Raw genomic sequence first — 20712 nt, 5'->3', positions numbered from 1 at the left:
AGAAGGACGGTCGCTTGCGCCCTTTCATATTCATATTTGACAATTTTCCTAAGTTAAGCTTAATCATTATCGGTAATGCTCGAGAAAGGCAGAAGGGAAGGATAGTGTTTTGTTTTGATTTTTTGCGAGATTGCTTCCACAAATGGAAATTACTTACAGCAGAAGTGAGGTGAGCAATATTTGTTTCTTCTTTTTGTAACAGCAGGGTCAATAATTAACGCCGACCCGAACCCCCGGAAGTTTGCGATGTATCGAAGCGAAAACTAAACGAACCGAGATCGAGAAAGGCGACATCTTTTGTACTGCATTATGCCCCTTATAAGTAATAAAACAACTTTGTTTAAGTGTAGTGCCAGTTTTGGGGGAATTTTTGGGTGGGAGGATTTAGGTTCACCAGAATGATTTCCTCCATGCACGACGATGTGCATTTTTCTACACGAAAAATCCGATTGCGAAAAGCGGCGCTAGCGCTGAATTTTGCTCTAGTGGGTGTATTCACTTTTCGTTCGACGAGGGAGGATCGAGCACACGGGGCTGTTACAAAAATAGCTGCATAAAACGACAAGAAAAAGATCCACGCAGCTGAGATGCGTGTAAGTGTGTGCAGTTGCTAAGCCGCACAGCACGATCGGATTGGGAATGTAAGGATGTACGCGCGGACATCACATTAGTTGCCGATCAGGCACTGCTGTGCGTGGAGTCTACAAGAACAGAAAATTAGCAACAGCCAAGAGGAGGAGCATTTTACACAGTACATAGAGGCGCAAAAGGAGGCCGGATCGTATTGTGGTCTCGGCCAACTAGATGCGCGTTGCTCACGATAAAACATGCCGAAACCAAACACTGATACACTGATTCTGTCGTGCAAGTATGGAACACAGCAGGAAAGCAACAATAAAAGAGAAGAAAATTACGGCAATAGTACGGTCTTCTACGTGAATAAATGAGGCACGTTCACTGTTGTGTGGTTCCCAAATTCTTAATATTCTACTACGTCAACGGGAGAGAAAGGAACACATGCATCGTGTAAAAGTTAATGCGTGTGAAAATGCAAGAACAGATAATATTAGTTGTTAAGGCATGGTAAAACATAATTGCTACTACTAGTTTCTTTCCATGCATTGCACACACCACACACGGCAAACAGCAACATACAAACACACACCACACACACACACTTGACATTTTGCTGCTGCCGGTGTGGGTGTGAAACAAATTAATCCACTAATAAAGTCTCCCGGCACTGTGTCCCGGCGGGAAAACAAAAAAGGTTTGCAAAACTATTTTAATCGTTAGGAAACAAATGAGACAATTAGTACATGTATGCAACATTAATACAAGAAAACAACAACAACATGAACATCAAGAATAAAGCAAAGATCTCGACTCTGAAAACCAGCCAGATGATGGTCATTTTTAATCTTGGAGAGTTCCACAAAACCGAACCGGTGTGGCATACATGCCCCATGAGTTAATTTCCTTTCCTGGGAGGGGGTGGCAAAATACCAAATGTGCTCGTGCAATCAACGTTTGCCGCACGAACTAAACTCACGTGGTTTGGGATTGCGCAAAACATTCCGGCATCATGTAAACACTGTGGGTCATCCATCGGTCATCGGCGTTACAGGCTACTTTGTTAAAATTTATTTTCTAACACATGGAAAAACGTATTTTTTTTTTTATTGGAAAATCGTCAGAAATTAAGGTACTCTACTAACCTAAGTTAAGTTATTCAATGTGTTTTTTACGTTAAATATATTTAGCGTAACATTGCAGGTTTTTACTATATTGACACAAATTTAGTTATTTTTTATACGAAGAAACATGTGGAGTTTGTTTACAACAAACTAAAAGTTCAATAATTTATTTTAATTATTGTTTAGTATGCAGTTGTGCCTTTTCGGGTTTCAAAAAAAAGAAACCCTTAAAATGATTTGAACCAAACCACTGTGACCATATTATGGCGTACGTAAATTTATGGCATGCTATCAAACAACGGATTTCTCGTAATTGCCTTTGAACGGGATTAAAATACGAGCATGTTTCTACGGTTTTGCGCTTAAACTTCAATAGTAAATCCTGAAGGATGTGTTCGAAAAATTAATTAATGTAAAATATCGCATTTCTCCAAAGAAATAACCACTTAATATTTAATCGAATCGAAACACAGTAACAAACATATCCCCATAATGCAACACAATACGACGCATTTTTGTGTTTGTAATAGTGTTACATCATTTTACTACAAAAATGCATCCCCGTCTCATTTTAGTACGCAAATTTACCGAAACGTCGTGGGTTTCGGCCATCGCGTTGACGACTCTGCTGCTGGTTTTCACCTCTACAATCGACACCACATCCGCCCTCAGGTAGATGAAGCGCTTACAACCAACTGTCGTGAATAGCTACGCATTTACATGACGCAATATGATTTATTTCTTCACAGTTACCGAGGCTACAAACAGGAGATGAAAGAACAGCCCGACGATGTACTGATCGATCTAATTGCACGGTACGGCCATACGATGTTACGAGCAAAAGATGAGCTAGAAAAGTATGTTACGCACTGTGTTTGGTAACGCATTGTTTTAACACGATTGCTTTTCTCTGCCTTTCCTGTTTCAGCTCCAAACGAACGGTAGACTTTGGACTATCGCGTGGATATTCAGGTAAAGTTTTACTGGCTGGCGAAATTGCTATCAGATCGGGTTGCAAAACGTTTTTCTTCTTTTGCTCTCGCAGGCGCCCAGGAAGCGAAACACCGAATGGCCATGGCGGTCGCCAACTTTGCGGGCGGCCCCGGGAGGAAACGAAGGTTCGAAGGAATCATGCTGTAAATGTTTGAACACTGATACGAGCCAACCAATTTCTGTCATGTTATCATGAATATAAGTGCAATACGATGCGAGTTGAACGGAAAAGAACGAAACTGATGAAATATGATGAGCCTCACAACACAATCAATTCGAGCAATACGACCGCTTTTTGTCTTCTGTCTATTGTTGAACGTAGAGTTTAAAATAAATTAATGCCAGTTTTGATAGAAATGTATCAATGATGATGTATCCCACCGAGGGGGTTGTTCGCTTGCTTTGGATACTTGTTCCGCATGGTCAGATATCACACGCTCGAAAGCTGCGCCAAATTTGCAGGTTAATGATGAACGGTTGGGTAAGTAGAAATGCTAGGTTGCCGCTGTTGTTGACTACTTTTCATCTGTAAGCTTTCCGGTAATGAACGGAAACGTGCTGGTAATGGCTGATAACCCACTCCGCGGAGGGTTTAAGCCGATGATAAGACGTTCTTCGGCGGGCAAGATCTACTGCTTAGGGAGAGCATGAATAAAAAGGTCTACTGTTTCTTAGGCTACGGTGCGTGCCATTACTTACAGACCAGAGTGTTTGGTGATAGTTTTTCGTCTGGATTTGGTGACCAGAGGTCATCGTGATTTGGATGACGTATTTCTACGATGAAGTAATCAGGCAGCAGCAAGGCAGAAACAGGACTATTAGGTCAATTGAAATCAGGCTTTGGTTCTTCTCGGTTAGTTCGAGGCCTGAACAAATGATTGTATGATAGTGTTAATAATTTGGATAGTTATATAATTTAATTTCAAGAGTTGATCTGTTAGTGGAAGTGGACCGTTCTTTAAACAATAATAAATGTAATGACCTATTGATTGTTGTCGAACAAGTCAAACAAGGTTTATTGAGGTTCATCTTGTTCAACCGATACCTAAGTGTTCGTAACGTCGAAGTATTCTGGCTGGAGTATTGATATTAAAAGAACAGGGAGTTTACGAGAAACGCGTTTTTTAGAAAACGCATAGAAATTTGGCCCTTGAGTTAGCTTATAGCACAAAATCTAAGTCAAAAGTTGACAAATTGGTCGAAAGTACCTACCTTTGTCGTTTGTTTAAAAAAACATTTGTTTTTATTTATTTTCATTTATTCGTTCAAAAAGCCGCCTGATTTGCAGAATAAATTAAATGCAATTAAAATAAATTAAATAAGTAAACTATCTAACTTTGAAGTATAAACGAATTTACTCCTGGATTCGATTTACGCGGAAATTCAAGATACGCGGATTTTTCTCGGGTTATAGTGGTCCGCTATAATAGCGTATCTCGAGGACTGCCTGTACATAATTTTCCTGTATCCTGTGTCCGATAGTCTTATAGTTTCATAGTCTTGCCGTTTGATGCCGTTGAGCGAATCTCATCTAGAATAGTCTCCCGGCCCGCTTACTAACACGAACTCCTGCTTTATTTCTGCAATTTTATTACAAAATTCACTTTTCCTGAACTCTAAGTGGATCTGCTAACTTGTATCTAAGTTTACACTGTATCACATGAATCTTTTGAGAAGAGCCATTCAAAAGAATCTTTAGTGATGAAGACATTCAAATCAGATATCGACTCTCAAAAGATTCATGATTTTTCAGCGACTTTACATCTTTAAAGATACATTAATTCTCATAGCTTCGTCAATCTCCTCGGAAACATTATGTGAGGTTACACACATCTTTGGGAATAAAGATTTGGATTCATTATGACTGGTTAAGCTGAACCTGATCCAACATTAGTTTTTACTAGTGTTGTACTTAATGATTCTTTTGATTGAGAGTCATTCATGTGAATCTTTAGTGAGGAGCTATTCAAATCTGGCAATGACTCTAAAAAAATCATGGATTCTCAGATCAGTGGTGGAGGACAAGACAACCGAACCGATGACTTGGAGATAATGAATCTTGAAAGATTCACGAATCTTAGAGGACTCATTAATCTTTGGAATAGACATTCAGATTCATTTATTCAAAGATTTATTCAGACTCACGAATCTGAATCAGATTCATCGAACATTAATGTCGTTGATACGTCCTCCCGAATGGCCGAGATATTGAAGTGGCAGACGACGCTGCTCAACGGTGATTCATTCAGATTCACGAGTCTGAGTCAGATTCACCCAACATTAATGTCGTTGATACGTCCTCTTGAAAGGCCGAGATATTGGAGTGGCAGGCGACGCTGCTCACCCGTGAGAGGTTTAGAGGACTAAAAGTCTTCAGTAGATCAAGCGCGCCTCAAAACAAGGGATTTAAAATTTAAGAATATTTAATGAGAAGTTTAATAATAAACTCTCATTTGTTAATTTAAGATTTAGACAGGAAAAAAGGAGCAGCAAATATAGGAAAATTAAATTAAAAAATTCCACCTGCCACCACTCCAAGGAATTTGTTTGGCGCAAAAAAAATGGAACACTCACACACATCTGTCTGGGGCTAAGGGTTATCGGTTTGAGGGCTATGTTTACTTATGCTACGGAACGCTCTACTCCAGCGATACAATGTACGTCGGCCGGCTGTACACGCTCAAACGCTGATAAGTTGTGGTTCGAAAAGAAGGAAGCAGGAAACCTTCCGTAAATTCTATACATTTCCCGCCACGGCGGTCTTAGGGCGTGATAAGAATTTCTGCACACTAGTGTTGGTTATTCATGTTTCGTAACCGTTTGAAACGTCTCAAGTGAGAGGCCGAGGAGAGTGGGACAATTGTTTTCATAAGTAGATAGATTAAAAAAAACACAGCTTATTACAGAGTTAAAAGGATTGAAAGAATGTAAATACTGAGGAGTATTGTAAAAGAAACAGGCTCATTAAAGAGAAATTCTATCAAAAAATCAAGTAAAATTAGACGTTAGATTAGAGTAACGTGTTTCTGTAGGGCAGTGCTTTCTGCTTTAACTGCACAGTGCATCAGTGTGCTGGCAGGACGGTCTGGCTTGTTTTTTGAAATTTACAACCGTTTAGGATGTAAATTTAAATAACATATAATGACTAAGCCATACAAGGGGGGTTCTCCTGCCCATATTTGATATTAATTGCAGTATTTTAGCAATATTGTAGCATATGCAACGAAATAAATTATGACCATTTACATGATCATTGTGCAACAGCTGTCATAATAAAAGCTCGAGCGCGTAAAAGTGCCTAAAAGCGCATCGTGTAGATATGGTCGGTGAAGTAAACCGATGCGCTTTCAAAATCCCTATTCTTTCCAGATGATTTCCTGCACAGCTGCAAAATGAATGTGTCTACGCGTGCTGGGCCGCAACATCCATCACGCACACACCAAACCCAACAGCGTGATCGTGAGCCGATCGTTACACGGAGGAGAGCGCACACACGCGAGAGCGCTCGCGAGCCGTTCGCGGTGAGGTTGGTGTGGGCTTTGCGCTCAACTCACGCATCATAGCTGAAACGTCTCGCGTAGATCGTGCACGTCCGGACAGTTGAGACGCGTTCGTGCGTTCCGTGGACGGTTCCTTCGCCTTGTAGGTGGTGAGAATTTCCTTCACTGGAGTGGGATTGTTTGCTGACAGTTTTGGAACCATTTGGCCAGTCCTGCTAGCCTGCTGTATAATCGCCATGTTTGATGCACCGTTTGTTGAAGTGAAGTACTAAGTGGTGCCGAATGCATCTTGCCTCACAAACCAGCGATCGGGACAACAACCGTAGGCGCAGTATCTGCACACTTTGGTAGATTCAGAAATAGAAGGGTGGTGTTTGTGGCGTGCGTGTGAATCAAGTTCGTCTTTCCTACACGATCGAGTTTCGTCACCTTCCGTCGGCAGATGATGGGCAGATCATTTTGGTTGTGAAAAGTTTTAAAGAAACACCTATCGCTCGTACCATCGAGCGCAAGTAAAAACATGAAAGTTACCGTGAAAAAACATACTTTTTTTATTGTCGGAGAAACACGATCGTGTTGGATGCGTGCAAAAGAGTGAGACAGTGCGAGCTCGATGAAATGTTTAAGTGAGAAAGAATGTACGAGTCTGCAGCCCGTCCGGTGCGTTAAAAGGAGACAGAAGAACAAAAAAAACTCCTCAAAATCTCGGCTGCATTTCCCGAATTCATCTTTCCTTTCATCCTCTCTCGCTCTTGCACACACACACACACACACACATGGATGTTGAAAAGTTATGCTCCGATGCAGTGTTTTATGTTATGCCGTACGGTGCCACCAGCAAAAGCAGCACATGGCCGGGGAGGGTAGCAAACGCAAGAATGCTTACGCTTGACAACGACGCAACAAGACGGACGGGCAAGATCGCTGTTGATCTTCCTCTGTCTGCCGCTGGTCGGTCAACGGTGGGATTGGTGTGTGGCATCAGCAGATTCCACCGAGCGCAAACCAGATGGTTGGTGACCCAAAGTGTTCCACCACTATTCCGAAGAAAACAAAAAAAAAATACGGGAAAGTTAAACTTCATTCGGTCGGCGTACCATCCACCCCACACATGTGTCCGGCGCGCGGTGTGATGCATGTTTGAAGATGGGAAGTTTTTGCCTGTTGGCCGCGGAATGCAAAACAGACGGTGAGGACTCGACTCGACACCGCTCGACAGCCACACAACCGCGCACGATCATGAAAGGTGCTTTTTTTGGTTTGTTTGGTTGGATCTTTCTGTCGTGTGTGCCCCGGTTGAGAACTGCACCCAATTCGCTGACCTCACGTGTTCGTTAAAAGTGCAACGTTTAGCTAAATTGTGTCGTTCAAGCATTGCGTTGCCGATATTATCGCGTCCGTGCATCGGATCGAAAGCGCCCGTGGGTTGGGGAATGTGTGTTTGTTTGAAGATGTTGGGGGAAATTGTGGCCAAAACTAAGTGGAAATTCATTCAGTGTTTATTAACGTGGTGTATTAATGATGTATTTTTTTTTGTTGTGTTACCTTTTACCAGCAGCAAACCGGTGTCAGCAAGTGTGTTTAAGTGAAGTGCAATTTTGGTATTGATTGTTCGGTGCTGCTACTTGGAGTTCAAAACAAAAAAAAAGCTGTACACTTTTGCGGCAAAGCTACGGTGAAGTGCTCGTGACCAATTTTGTGCCGCATCGACAACAGTGTTCCTCCTGCATTTGGCTGGCGTTAGTAGTCACTGCCGCTTATGAGTAGCTGGCATACCATTGCATGTTGAACAGTAAGTGCTTCCTTCACGTTCAGTTATTGTAGGTGGCATCGTAAGGCTCGTTGAAAGACACACAGTTAAACACATCAGCCTCTGCCCTTTTACGGACTGGTTGTCGCTCTGTAGCGGTTCTTTCTGTCCGTGGAACTTGTTTCTTTTGTCCATTTCGGGCAGAAAAGGTTTTTCCCTTCGTTTCTTGCAAGAATTCTTGCCTTTTCCTTCCCGTTTCCTATCCGACGGGTGAGTGTTCTCGTGCAGAAATGTGCGAAATCATGCTGTCCAATGTAGAGCACGTGCTAGGTTTCGGACGAATTGATGGCTAACGTTTTGTGCAACAAATTCACATGTAAGAACAGTGCTTTCCATCATCTGGCAAACGGAGTTTGACCTTGAGGCAGCTCTAAAACAAATGGTCTCATCCCATCTCAAGTAATGATCTTCGCGTGGTTTAATTGATATTAAGCTTTGGTACAACTGTTCACCAATTGACGAAACAAATCTGCCGGAAGTTCTGCCTGATTGTGGCATACATTCTTGCTGACCGGGTACGGAATGGAACCCGTACGGAGGAGCTCATTAAAAATGCAAGCGATGCAAAAGATTTGCAGTGCTGTCGTTTCGTTTGACACATTTGCGCCATTTCGCCGTTTCCGCTGGAGAATCGCTTCTGAGAGGGCTGCCTGAAAGGTTTACTGTTCGATAGAAATTATTGCACCATCCTTATCGTTCATCTATATCTGTAATTCTCGCCTCAGAATATACCACGTTTTGTACGGTGAACATTAAGACAACTGTGCAATGTTCGCACAATTCATTCACAGTTGTGCTAATGAATGAAAATTGATCTAAATACCAACAAAACTTTAACTTCTTTTGAGCGCTTTCAATTCCAGTGCACTTGTTAGGCAGGGTTAAAGTATTAGTACAGTGGAGTGAGTATTAGTTGTGAAGACGACTAGAAGTTGTATAGCCTATATTTGCGAAAAAATGATGTCAGTCACGACTCTGATGTGGATGCACTCTCGGAATACTCTCGGAGTTCGCAAGTTATTACGCGTTTCGGGTTTTACTAATTCGAGCGTCTAATTAGAGCTATTCTACTGATGCAAGTTTTGCAGCTTAAAATATACCTCCGATGTTTTGGAACACGAAGTTCAAATAGGAACTTACTTACTTATCAGGTGCGGTACTATTTAACTACTTGTACCTTACTTACTTATCAGGCCTTAGTAACTTACTTACATACATCAGGCGCTACAATCGCTTCGCGATCATGGCCTGCTGCAGGAATCTTCTACATTGCTCACGATCGATCGAGTCGTTCGTCGTCAGGGAATCCTTTTCTGATGGCGGACACATCAACGCCATCACTCCCTCTCAATTTGAGCCTAACACGCCTCCTCTGTCCATGTGGACGACCTAAAAGGACTTTACGGACTGGGTCGTCCGGTGTCATTCTCATGAAGTGAACAGCCCACCAGAGTTTGGCGAGTCTAATCCGCTGTACGACAGTAATTTAGCCGTACAATACATAGAGTTTGTCATTGTAGCGGCTCCTTTATTGTCCTTCGACACATACGGGGCTTCAAAAAATGCTTCTGAGCATCTGAGATCAACGCGGCTAAGAGGGTTTCGTCAGTTTTGGACAAAGTCCATGTATCAGAGGCGTATGTGAGTACTGGAACTATAAAAGTGCTATATAGTTCCAGCTTCTTAAAAGTTTATTATGAATATTACATGAATGAATTAAATACTTCATAAGTAGGACGGAGGTCTGGGCTATTGCAGGTAATTCAGGTCACAGATAGGTAGCTATTAGAATAATGTTGGTCGGAAACTAGAACCATTTAAAGAACAGAAGTGTATCCAAAATCTGTACTAGTGTTGGGTGAATCTGATATAGATTCATGAATCTTCGAACCGAATGAGTGAATCTGAATCTGTTTTCAAGATTCATTAGTCGTCTAAAACTCCTCTCACTCTCGTTCATCAGTTACCAAATATTACCATGGCGCCAAGGGAACCGTTTGAGAGTCAACTCCTGATTTGAATTGAATCCTCATTGAAGATTCATATGAATGACGTTTCGCGAAAGATTCATTAAGTACAGCACTAATCTGTACCTTACTTTATAATATTTTTACCCGTAGCCAGAAACCAAATAGAAATATTATTGAATTTATAATCGTTAGCGACCAGAAAGACATGCAATTTTCCTGCTTCTCAAGGCGGCCAAGCTCAAACGAAACATTAAAAGAAACCATTTGGCCCCTTTTTCTCGACCACTTCGATAAAACTCAAGTCAGCAAACATAGCTATTTATCTTCCGCGCAGCTTGTAGCTTCAGCGCCAGTTCAACGTACTATACTACGCAAGAAACAAACGAACAAATATTCACAAACACCCCAACAGTTGAATGTAAAGAAGAACAAAAAAAACCACCCCATAAGCACAAGCATTTGCCGGAATTAGTTCCTCACGACAGTTTCTGACGTTAGCCGCGCGTAGTGCCTGCCATTATCGCCGTCTCGCGGCGGGAACTGAACGAAATCTGACGTGCTCTAGCGTCGAGCGTATTTCTTGTATCACCAACAGCGAAACAAACAAAAAAAAACCCTAAAGAAATTGTTCTATCACAACCAACAGGCATCAGAACAACAGGCTTTCCTTATCACCGGATACGAACACGCGGGTTCACTATCGCTACAAGGGTGTTGCAGTGCGCCCCAGAGAGGCTGCTGCTTGGGGACGATTTACCAACCGGGATTCGTTCACAAAGTTCACAAACCGAATCCGGTCGATCAGAGCGGTGAATTAATTCTAACGATTTTTCTGTTGGTTTTTTTTTTTCATTCGCAGATTAGGGACGTTATATTAACGTCCTACCCATGTCTAGCTGGCCGCGGCAGCGATGGCCAAAATAGGAGCGGCATGTATAGCACACGTAGTTATTAATTTATTTATTTTCCATAGTAAGTATGCGAAGCGGTGCGACGTTCTTCAAGTGTTTCTGGTAACCAGTTTTGTTTCTCGTACATTTTTCCCCAGGTCTTATCTTAAGTAGCAATGCACAACGTCGACCATATGGCAGTAATCGATGTAAGTATGTTTTGCTAGATGTTTAAATGCGTTTCTCTTCCGAGCTGATTTTCAGTTGCGATTTCAATGCAAAAGACAGGAGTCAGTTCTCTCTTCTAAGGAAATCGTCCAAAAATATTCTTCCATTATCAGTATCAGTTGTGTGCCTTAATATATGTGTGTGTGTGTGTCTAACCAGCTAAACATGATTTCGTTCTACTGCAATCCATCGCACACTTCCATGCGTAAAAAGCGTATTGTTCACGATCATGCATGTAATTAACATCTCACTCATATTCAACACCTTCCTTGTTGGTTGTTTCCATTTGGCGCTGACGATATGTGGGCGCAGTTCCTTCGGTAGTAGCTGCGGTACCTAGCGGCAACTTTGCCACAACCACCGTTCCGATTGTGCTGCGCGGTGATCAGCAACCGATCGATGAGGGCGAATCGATGGAGTTCACGGATGACGATGAACCGTTACCGGGCGATCCGTTCCCGAACCTTCACTACACTGGCATGATTAACAATCACATCAACTACAACAAGTACAACTCCATTTTCTATCCACCGGGCAGCTTGGCACCGGTAGGGTCGGTTGATCTAGCATTGGAGCAGGTTTCCTACAGGAATTATCATCACCAGCGCCGTCAGATGCATGAATCTCAGCAGTACGGTACCGACTACCAGCGGCGGCGTATTCATGGCCCGTGGCAGCAGCCCCAACGTGCAGGAGGTTATCTAATTAACGCATCATATCGGTACCAGCTTCCTTCCCCAAAACACCCCAGCTATCTCCAGCAATAAGACCTGGAATATGCATTCTCCACCGATAAAACTACTCGTTATCTCCTCATCCCAGGGTACAGAGGTCTCTTCCCTGGTTGGTGTCTGTGTCTGCCGCCAATGCGATGGTCGCCGCCGCGGTTCAAAACGTTGTATCTCGCGCACATTACATCATAGTGTACCCAAGACGCATTGTTAAACCCTCCTCAGATGCGGAGTAAACACAGCACCATGTACCGTGACGATGGCCGTCATCGTTTCACAGCCATCTCCTCTAACTCCAGTACGAATCGTATCAACTAATCCAGTCAAAATCTTACGGGTATATCTGCTGCCGGTCTTTACACTGGTAGCAATTTTGGCTAACTCTCAATTGGCAACTCTCGCCATGGGAGATGTCATTAGTTTTCGTAGTTCGCTTCGGTCACTGTACGTGAAACATGGGTCCTCGCAGTAAAGGTTCCCCGCGGTTTTAACCTTGGTGATGTGGTACCACTGCTAATATGATTCCTCCGTGCCTCCGTCCGTCCATGATTCTGCCTTCTGGGTATGAAGTATAATTCCTCCACGATCGCAGCGCGTATGAGCGTTGTTTACAGAACGTGCTTCCAGATTTCCGTGCATCCCCGGTTCCGTAGTGTACGTTACCCATTTCTTCCGCTTCTTGCGCTATCCACAAAAAAACCATGTGCAATCCCCGTCCATCATGTCCGCTTGGGTCTGGTTGAATGGTTTTCCCTTCGGAACGGGTTTTCTAAATTTAACCGTACCGGTCTATTCCACAAACCATACTAATACATATCGTATCCTTCCCACACTCGCTTATCGTTTCGCACCCTGGAACATCGATAACGCCGATCAACAGTAGCGAGCAGACCGCCGATTCACCGCGTCCATCCGTGCGAGCAGAGCTCTTGCTATCCGGCTACGGGCAATCTGCTGATCGGACGCGAGAACCGACTGGAAGCGTCATCTACCTGCGGTACGGTACAGCCGGAACGTTACTGCATCGTGTCCCATCTGGAGGAGAAGAAATGCTTCCTCTGCGATACGCGCCGCGAAACCGAGAGCGATCCGATGCGGAACCATCGGATCGGGCAGATCATCTACAAAATGCAACCGGGGTAGGTATCGTGCGGAGGGGGGAGGGGAGGGGGGGGGGGACACTTTGGGCAATGTTCAATAGGCTTTAAAGGGCATTACATCATTCCGTGCGAGAGTTTCGCTTCGCTTCTATTGCTTTTAAAGATGAATGACGTTTGCTATTTGCAGCAAAGCATTATGCCGTTGCAGCATACGTGCACCTTACCCAGATAAGATAGAATGTATTCAGTGTGTTTTTTTCCGTTTCACACAGCCACGGTTTCGGGCGGGTATAAACAAACACTGCCCACAAATGCAAACATGGTGCGCAAATAAATGTTCTGCATACAAACACCCGGTTCACATCCGTCCGCTTACGATCGGTCCACCATTGACTTCACCAGCAGCAGAAGCGATGGCAGAAGAAGTTGTCAATACTTAGCGACGGCCAAAAGAAGAAAAAAAATATGAAACAACCAAGCGCGACGACGGATCAGCACATCTGCTGCTGGTCTGGTACCGTACGTGATCGATTCGCTTTTGTTTGTCGGTCACGGGTAGATCATTCACGAATAGTTACGGAGTTCGTGTTTTCGGTCGTGACATCATCCGCTCGTACGGAACATTATTACATTAACAGATCGTTTGTAGACGATGATGTCAGGAGATGGGTGCAAGTTATTTATCTACCATTTCCGGGATAGTAGCAGGAATAATAGCAGGAAACCCTGTTCATTTTATTCTCCCATCAGGAGCCGCTGATCTTGCAATTCTTTTCGACCAAACAGCCCAACTCACAAGCGTTTTAATATCTCTCGTCTTCCAGAACCGTCGAACAAACCTGGTGGCAGTCGGAGAACGGGCGTGAAAATGTCACCATACAGCTGGACCTCGAGGCGGAATTTCACTTCACCCATCTGATCATCGTGTTTGCGACGTTCCGTCCGGCAGCGATGCTGATCGAGCGATCGTACGATTTCGGCAAAACCTGGCACGTGTACAAGTACTTTGCCCACAGCTGCCGGGAGTCGTTCCCGCACGCCCCGCTAGTTGCACGGAATATTACGGATGTGGTCTGCGACCATCGGTACTCGGGGGTAGAGCCGTCGAAGAACGGTGAGGTGATCTATCGTGTGCTGCCACCGAACATGAACATCGAGAACCCGTACGCCGAACATGTGCAAAACATGCTGAAGATGACGAACCTGCGTGTGAACTTCACCAAGCTCCATTCGCTCGGTGACAATCTGCTGGACGATCGGGACGAGATACAGGAGAAGTACTACTACGCTATATCGAACATGATTGTGCGTGGTTCCTGCTCGTGCTACGGTCATGCCTCGCGCTGTTTACCGCTCGAGGGAGTGCGGAACACGGTGGACATGGTGCACGGACGGTGCGAATGTACGCACAACACCAAGGGTCTGAACTGTGAGGAATGTGAGGACTTCTTCAATGATCTACCATGGAAGCCGGCACTTGGCAAACAGACCAACGCTTGTAAAAGTAAGCGCACTGCACCGTTCACACGGCTAGGGTATTGTGTTTGATCGGTCTCTTTCATTTTTTTCCGATAGAGTGTAACTGTAACAACCATGCGACCAGCTGCCACTTCGATCAGGCCGTGTACGAACACTCGGGACGTGTTAGTGGCGGTGTGTGCGATAACTGCCAGCACAATACGCAAGGCTACCACTGCGAGGAATGCTCACCGTTCTTCTATCGCGATCCGAACGAAGACATCCAGAGCCCGTACGTGTGCAAACCGTGCGATTGCGATCCGCGTGGTGCGCTGGACGATGGCATCTGTGACTCGATTGCCGACGAGGAGAATGGCATCGTGGCCGGTGCTTGCCACTGTAAGCGTAATGTGAACGGACGTCGGTGCGACCATTGCCGGGAAGGGTTCTGGAACTTCGACGAGCATAATCCGGAAGGTTGCCAGCCGTGTACGTGCAACACGCTCGGTACGGTAAATAACTCAGGCTGCAACGTTTACACCGGCGAATGTATCTGCAAGCGGCTGGTGACCGGGCGTGACTGTAACCAGTGCATGCCGGAAACGTACGGATTGTCGGACAGCTTGGAGGGATGTACACCGTGCAATTGCCATCCGGGCGGTTCGCTGGATAATAGCTGTGACGTGATTACGGGCCAGTGCCGTTGTAGACCACACATGCAGGGACGGGATTGTAGTGAACCGAAGCAGCACTACTTCATTCCGACGCTGCACCGTATCCTAGAGGCGGAGATACCTTCGACGGTGAGTGGGGCAGCGCTGTGGACAAACAATGGTAGCATATTAATAATTTTATCCTTTTCCTTTCCTGCCAGTTCTGTGAATCCGGTGGAGGGGTAAGTTAGGGGTCCTTCGGTAGAATTGCACATTTCTTACAAACTTTCTCACTTCCATTGGCAGCAAAACTGTTCCGTTGTCGTGCGCGAACGTGCAAACGATCGTGACGCAGATTTCACGGGGCCAGGTTTCATTCGCGCATCGGAGGGTACCGTACTGCGGTTCACCGTGGACGATATACCGAAGACGATGAACTACGACGTGATGGTACGCTACCAGCCACAGATGAAGGGTGACTGGGAGAACGTGCGCATGACCGTGATCCGGCCGGATGTGTACAACCCCGAAGGACCGTGCGCAAACTCACACCCGAGCTACGAACGGGACATCACCACAACGCTGTCGGAGTACGAAACGAGCGCCATAGCGCTGCACGACATCTGTCTGGAGAGTGGCAAAACGTACAAGTTTATCGTGTCCTTCCAACGTCACGCACCGTACGACGACAATCCGACCGCGCAAATCTTGATCGATTCCATCGTGTTGATACCGCGCATCGAAATTACACCGATTCTGCAGGGTACGCACCAGGCGGAAGTGCGCCACCGAGAGTACGTTAATTTGGGATGTAACCACACGTACTATGATGTGAACTACATCGTCAACGCACCGGAAGAGTGCAAGGACCTGTTGAAAACCATCAGCGTCTACATCAACAATGGTGCTACGCGTAAGTGTCCGAAGCTAATTGCTAGTGTGTGGTGGTCTAATCGGCAAGCAGCATGCGTAACCAACGTCCAACGTATTGGTGGTATCTTATCAGGGCGTTTCATTAGATTTGTGGACGGCATTGACTGTTTATCACTGGCAAGTTCCATCAACATTTGTTAACATTGAAACCGCAAAGATGTTTCACTCAAAGTCGTGGATTTTGATATTTTTGCTAAATACAGTTTTACTAGTTAGGTTCGATTTCTGCACTGCTCAAGATATTAGTCCCGGAGATGTGGAGCTGGAACCTTGTTAGAATCGCTGCCGATTGATGGTTTCATGTGTGTAAGTTGTGCTCACACCTGCTTATGCTTGTCCTTCCAGCTTGCGAGTGTAATCCGACCGGTTCGAAGAGCAAAAAGTGCGCTGAATCGGGCGGGTTCTGTACGTGCAAGACAAACGTCGTTGGGCGGCAGTGTGACCGGTGTGCCCCGGGTACGTACGGGTTCGGACCGGAGGGTTGCAAGGCCTGCGACTGTAACAGCATCGGATCGAAGGACAACGATTGCGATTTGATCACTGGCCAGTGTAACTGTCATCCCAACACGTACGGCCGCGAGTGTGACCAGTGTCAACCCGGCTTCTGGAACTTCCCCAACTGTCAGATCTGCGAGTGTAATGGCCACACGCCGACGTGCAACTCGAAGACCGGCGAGTGCGTTCACTGTCAGGACTTTACGCAGGGCTGGAAGTGCGATCGCTGTATCGACGGGTATTACGGCAATCCGTTGCTTGGCTCGTCGATCGGTTGCCGACCGTGCCGCTGTCCGGACACGGTTGCATCCGGTCATTCGTACGCAAACGAATGTTACCTGCACCCATCGACGAACGATGTGATTTGCTCGTGCGAGGAAGGATATACCGGTGCGCGGTGCGATGTTTGCGCGGACAACTACTATGGCAATCCGGAAAAACCGGGCGGCCAATGTCAATCGTGCAACTGCAGCAACAATGTGGATCCGAAGCGTCCTGGTAATTGCGATGCGAAATCGGGCAAATGTTTGCAGTGTTTGTACAACACCGAGGGTGACCATTGCGAGTACTGTCGGGATGGTTTTTACGGTGATGCGTTGCGGCAGGACTGTCGGGATTGCGATTGCAACTTGCTCGGCACGAACCAAACGATACAGCACTGCAATCGTTACACGGGACAGTGTCCGTGTTTGCGCAACGTGAAAGGACAGTACTGTGACGAGTGTATTGAAAATCACTGGAAGATCGCTAGCGGAGAAGGATGCGAGGCGTGCGATTGTGATCCGGTCGGTGCGCTCAGCGAGCAATGTAATCCGGTAGGTTTTTGGGGGGGGGGGGGGTTGAAGGTTGAAGGATCTGAAAATAATTACGATGTATGTTTGAACTCGCAGTACGATGGGCAGTGTTCGTGCAAATCTGGATTCGGTGGACGTCAGTGCAATCAGTGCGAGGCTTACTTCTGGGGCGATCCAAACGTAGAATGCAAACGTATGTATTGCTTTACTCTTTATTTGCGCCATACTAACACATGTTGAATTTAATTGTTTTCTGGCTGTAGCTTGTGAATGTAACGCTTATGGTTCGGCAACGCAACAATGTGATCGCACCACCGGTAAGTGTGCCTGCAAGTCCGGCATTGGAGGATACAAGTGTGACCAGTGCGATCGGGGCTACCTGGGTCAGGCACCGTACTGTGAACCTTGCGGCGAGTGCTTCGACAATTGGGACATGATACTGGATGGGTTACGGAACGAAACGGATCGCACGATCGAGGAAGCGAAAACGATCAAGAAGCTTGGTGCGACTGGTGCGTACAAGAAGGAGTTTGATTCGATGTCGAAGAAGATCGCCCAAATCGAGGGACTGCTGAACAACACCATATCCGATCGGGAAATCGAATCGATCGGTGCGGAGATTGAGCGTATTCGCAGCCATCTGCAGGAATCGTTGCGCAATCTGGAGGAATCGGAACGCAAACTGCAAGAGACGGACTCGAACATAAAGCTCGCCAACATTGAGATTGTGAACCTTGGACGGCGGGCGGACGATGTGAAGCAGATGACCAAATATCTGAAGGATAATGCAACAAGGCTGCAGGAGGGCAACATAGAGGGTGCGTTGAATCTTACCCGCGACGCTTGGTACCGCGTCAGTATGCTGGGTGAAACGAACATGAACATCACCGCGATCAACGGCCGGGCGGAGAATTATTGCCGGCGTGCGGAACATCTTATCAACAAGAACCAGGTTGACGTAGTAAGGAACCACGAAAACAACGAAGCCGCTTTCTTGAAGTATCAGGAAGAACTGAACGATCTTAACGGCAACATGCCGGATTTGAATCAGCGCATATGCGATCGACATGGCGACCCGTGCGATGAGTTCTGTGGTGGGGCGGGCTGTAAGAACGGTTGTGGAGGACTTCGATGTGAGAATGGTGCGTTGACATTGTCGGAGAAAGCGCTAGACTTTGCCAAGAAGACGGAGCAAAATATCAAGGAGAAGGAGGAACTCGCGGACGATATTCTACGATCGGTAATGTCACGACAGGTGTGATAGGTGATCACGAGAGCTAATCTGTAACACTTTTCTTTGTCTTTTAGATGTCACAAGCGAAGGCAAATGCTTCAGAATCGTACAAGAAGGCAAAGCGAACGCACGACGAAACGCAAGCTCATCTCGAAGAAACGAAACGTCATATCGATCACGCTAATGCCCTTGTTGGTCAACTGTCGGACATGATCGATAATACGACGGCTTCGCCGGGTGAAATGCGTGAGCTTATCGACCAAGTCATGAGCTACACACTGCAGCTGGATCCGGATCAGATAGATGATCTGGCCCAGAAAATCCAGGACGCGGTTTCCCATCTCGTTAACGTGGAATCGATCATTCGCAACACCGAGAACGATTTGCGGCGCGTGGAAATGCTCAAAACAGATGCGCAAGAGAAAAAGTATGTACATTTCATGTTATGAAGCAATGCTAGAATCGGTGCTGATGTTTCGTGTATTATTTATTGCAGGGAACGCGCAGAAAAGGTACTAGCCGGTGTGCTGAACATAACTAAAGCTCTGGACGATGCGGATGATGCGCAGAAAAAGGCACGTCAATCTATCAAGCAGGCGAATGGGGACATTGCTTCGGCTAAGATCGATCTGGAGGAGGTACTTACCATGGAACCCGGAACCCGGAGAACAAAAAGTTCAATAAGCGTTCGTATTTGATTACAGATTGACAAGGAAACGGAAGACGCCCAGAAGCGCGCCAACTCGACGGCCAACGCTGTTGTGGCGTTGCAGTCACGGCTTGAACAACTGCAGAAGGATAACATTCGCAACGAGCTTGACGCTAAGGACATCAACAAACAGGCGGAAGATGTGAAGGACTCGGCCAACAATGCGCACGAACGAGCAACACAGGTATCTATCGACAGGATCGCGGACAATTGTGATTGAATTGTGTTATAATGCGCTCGTCGTATCATCCTTTTTTCTAGCTTAAAAACGACTTTAAGACCGCAAACGAATCGCTCTCAACACAGGCACGTCGTTCGGAAAGTGCCCGAGAGCGTGCACAAAATTTACTGAATCGTGCCTCCAAGATCACCGTGGATACGACCACGCAGCTTTCGGCTTTACAAAGTAAGTTACGGAGTAGAGAATTGAGTGGGCAACAATTACTATAACAGAAATTGGTACCTTTTACGCTACTCTGCACAGGTATGGACGATATCTACAAATCCAACGAAAAGGATATCCAGAATCTCGAAGGTGAGCTGAACGATCTTGCCGGAAAGATCACTTACTATCTGCAGACGATCCAAACCAACGCCGAGCGCTACCGTCAGTGCACTTAATTCGTTGGACATTCGTCAGCCAGGGCTTTCGGTGCATTCGCCAAGCCAGGGAAACTAAGCAATTACTATTGTGTTCACAGGGGAAGATTATAGCGAGAGCTTTTCTTTAACGACCCGTTTTATACTAGACATACGCGATCGTGTACGTTCAATACACTTTTCTTTTAATTCGGTTTCATACAAGTGTCTTGCGACAGAAAAATTAAAATAATCTTTGTGCCAAAAAAAGCAGAACGAATGTATGAGTAGTGGATGTCTTTGTCCGATACTATTACGGTCTATTATGATGGTAACGGTGGCGAAAATTAATCATTTTCACAAGGTGTTCGTTTTCTGCTGTTTTAACAACTTTTGATTTCCAACCCCCCGTATTAGATTTTTTTTTGTTTGAATTCGTCACTAACAGCTAGCGAAGAATAGTATAAGATTGATAAGGAATGTTTTAGCCGTAAGATGATGGGTGTCGCCATAGCTTTGTAAACCGTTGTAACTCATCCAGTGCATTTAATGTTTTTCTTTCTAAAGTAATTCTATCCATAGTTTTGATTGCTAAGAAAAGTTTTCTGGTTCTACAGTTTAGTACTGTAGTTAGTATCATACTCATATGTGCACACAATAAATCCGGTAAAGCCATGATGAAACGTCGAACGCTCGAAAGCAAGAAGCCTCACAAAATAGCAATACATGATAGTACATACGGAACACAAACTAGATTATGAAGGTGGCAATGCAATGGGCAAAGCAAATAGATGTGGAAGATTGTACCTATCGTAAAACGCCATAAATTGCAGCATACTAAAATGCTCGTTTTAACACTGATTTTAAGCAAAAACAATATTAACTAAATACATACATACGCAAGTCTGCTCGTCGTAAATAATAAATATCTTCAATGT

General features: G+C 45.3%; 2 protein-coding genes across 2 annotated transcripts; both read left to right on the top strand.

Moving 5' to 3' along the window:
• The first annotated feature begins 2250 nt into the window (after positions 1–2250).
• On the top strand, positions 2251–2883 carry LOC128717857 (diuretic hormone class 2). Its single transcript, XM_053811530.1, has 4 exons — positions 2251–2369; positions 2447–2554; positions 2626–2669; positions 2743–2883. Exons 1-4 carry the CDS (start codon positions 2251–2253, stop codon positions 2835–2837), a joined length of 366 nt encoding a protein of 121 aa, XP_053667505.1. The 3' UTR covers positions 2838–2883.
• Positions 2884–10881: 7998 nt separating this feature from the next.
• Positions 10882–19816, top strand: LOC128710009 (laminin subunit beta-1). The gene is made up of 15 exons (XM_053805048.1): positions 10882–10942; positions 11019–11069; positions 12700–12958; positions 13744–14423; positions 14495–15180; positions 15252–15272; positions 15337–15943; positions 16309–17273; positions 17349–17445; positions 17516–18492; positions 18561–18913; positions 18983–19124; positions 19191–19379; positions 19457–19601; positions 19680–19816. The coding sequence occupies exons 1-15, from the start codon at positions 10882–10884 to the stop codon at positions 19814–19816; spliced, it is 5370 nt and encodes a 1789-aa protein (XP_053661023.1).
• The last annotated feature ends 896 nt before the right edge of the window (positions 19817–20712 follow it).

This window comes from Anopheles marshallii, chromosome 2, assembly GCF_943734725.1.
Source record: "Anopheles marshallii chromosome 2, idAnoMarsDA_429_01, whole genome shotgun sequence".
Taxonomy (NCBI): Eukaryota; Metazoa; Arthropoda; class Insecta; order Diptera; family Culicidae; genus Anopheles; species Anopheles marshallii.
Note: the sequence above shows the minus strand (reverse complement) of the source record. Positions and strands in the feature narration are given on the sequence as shown.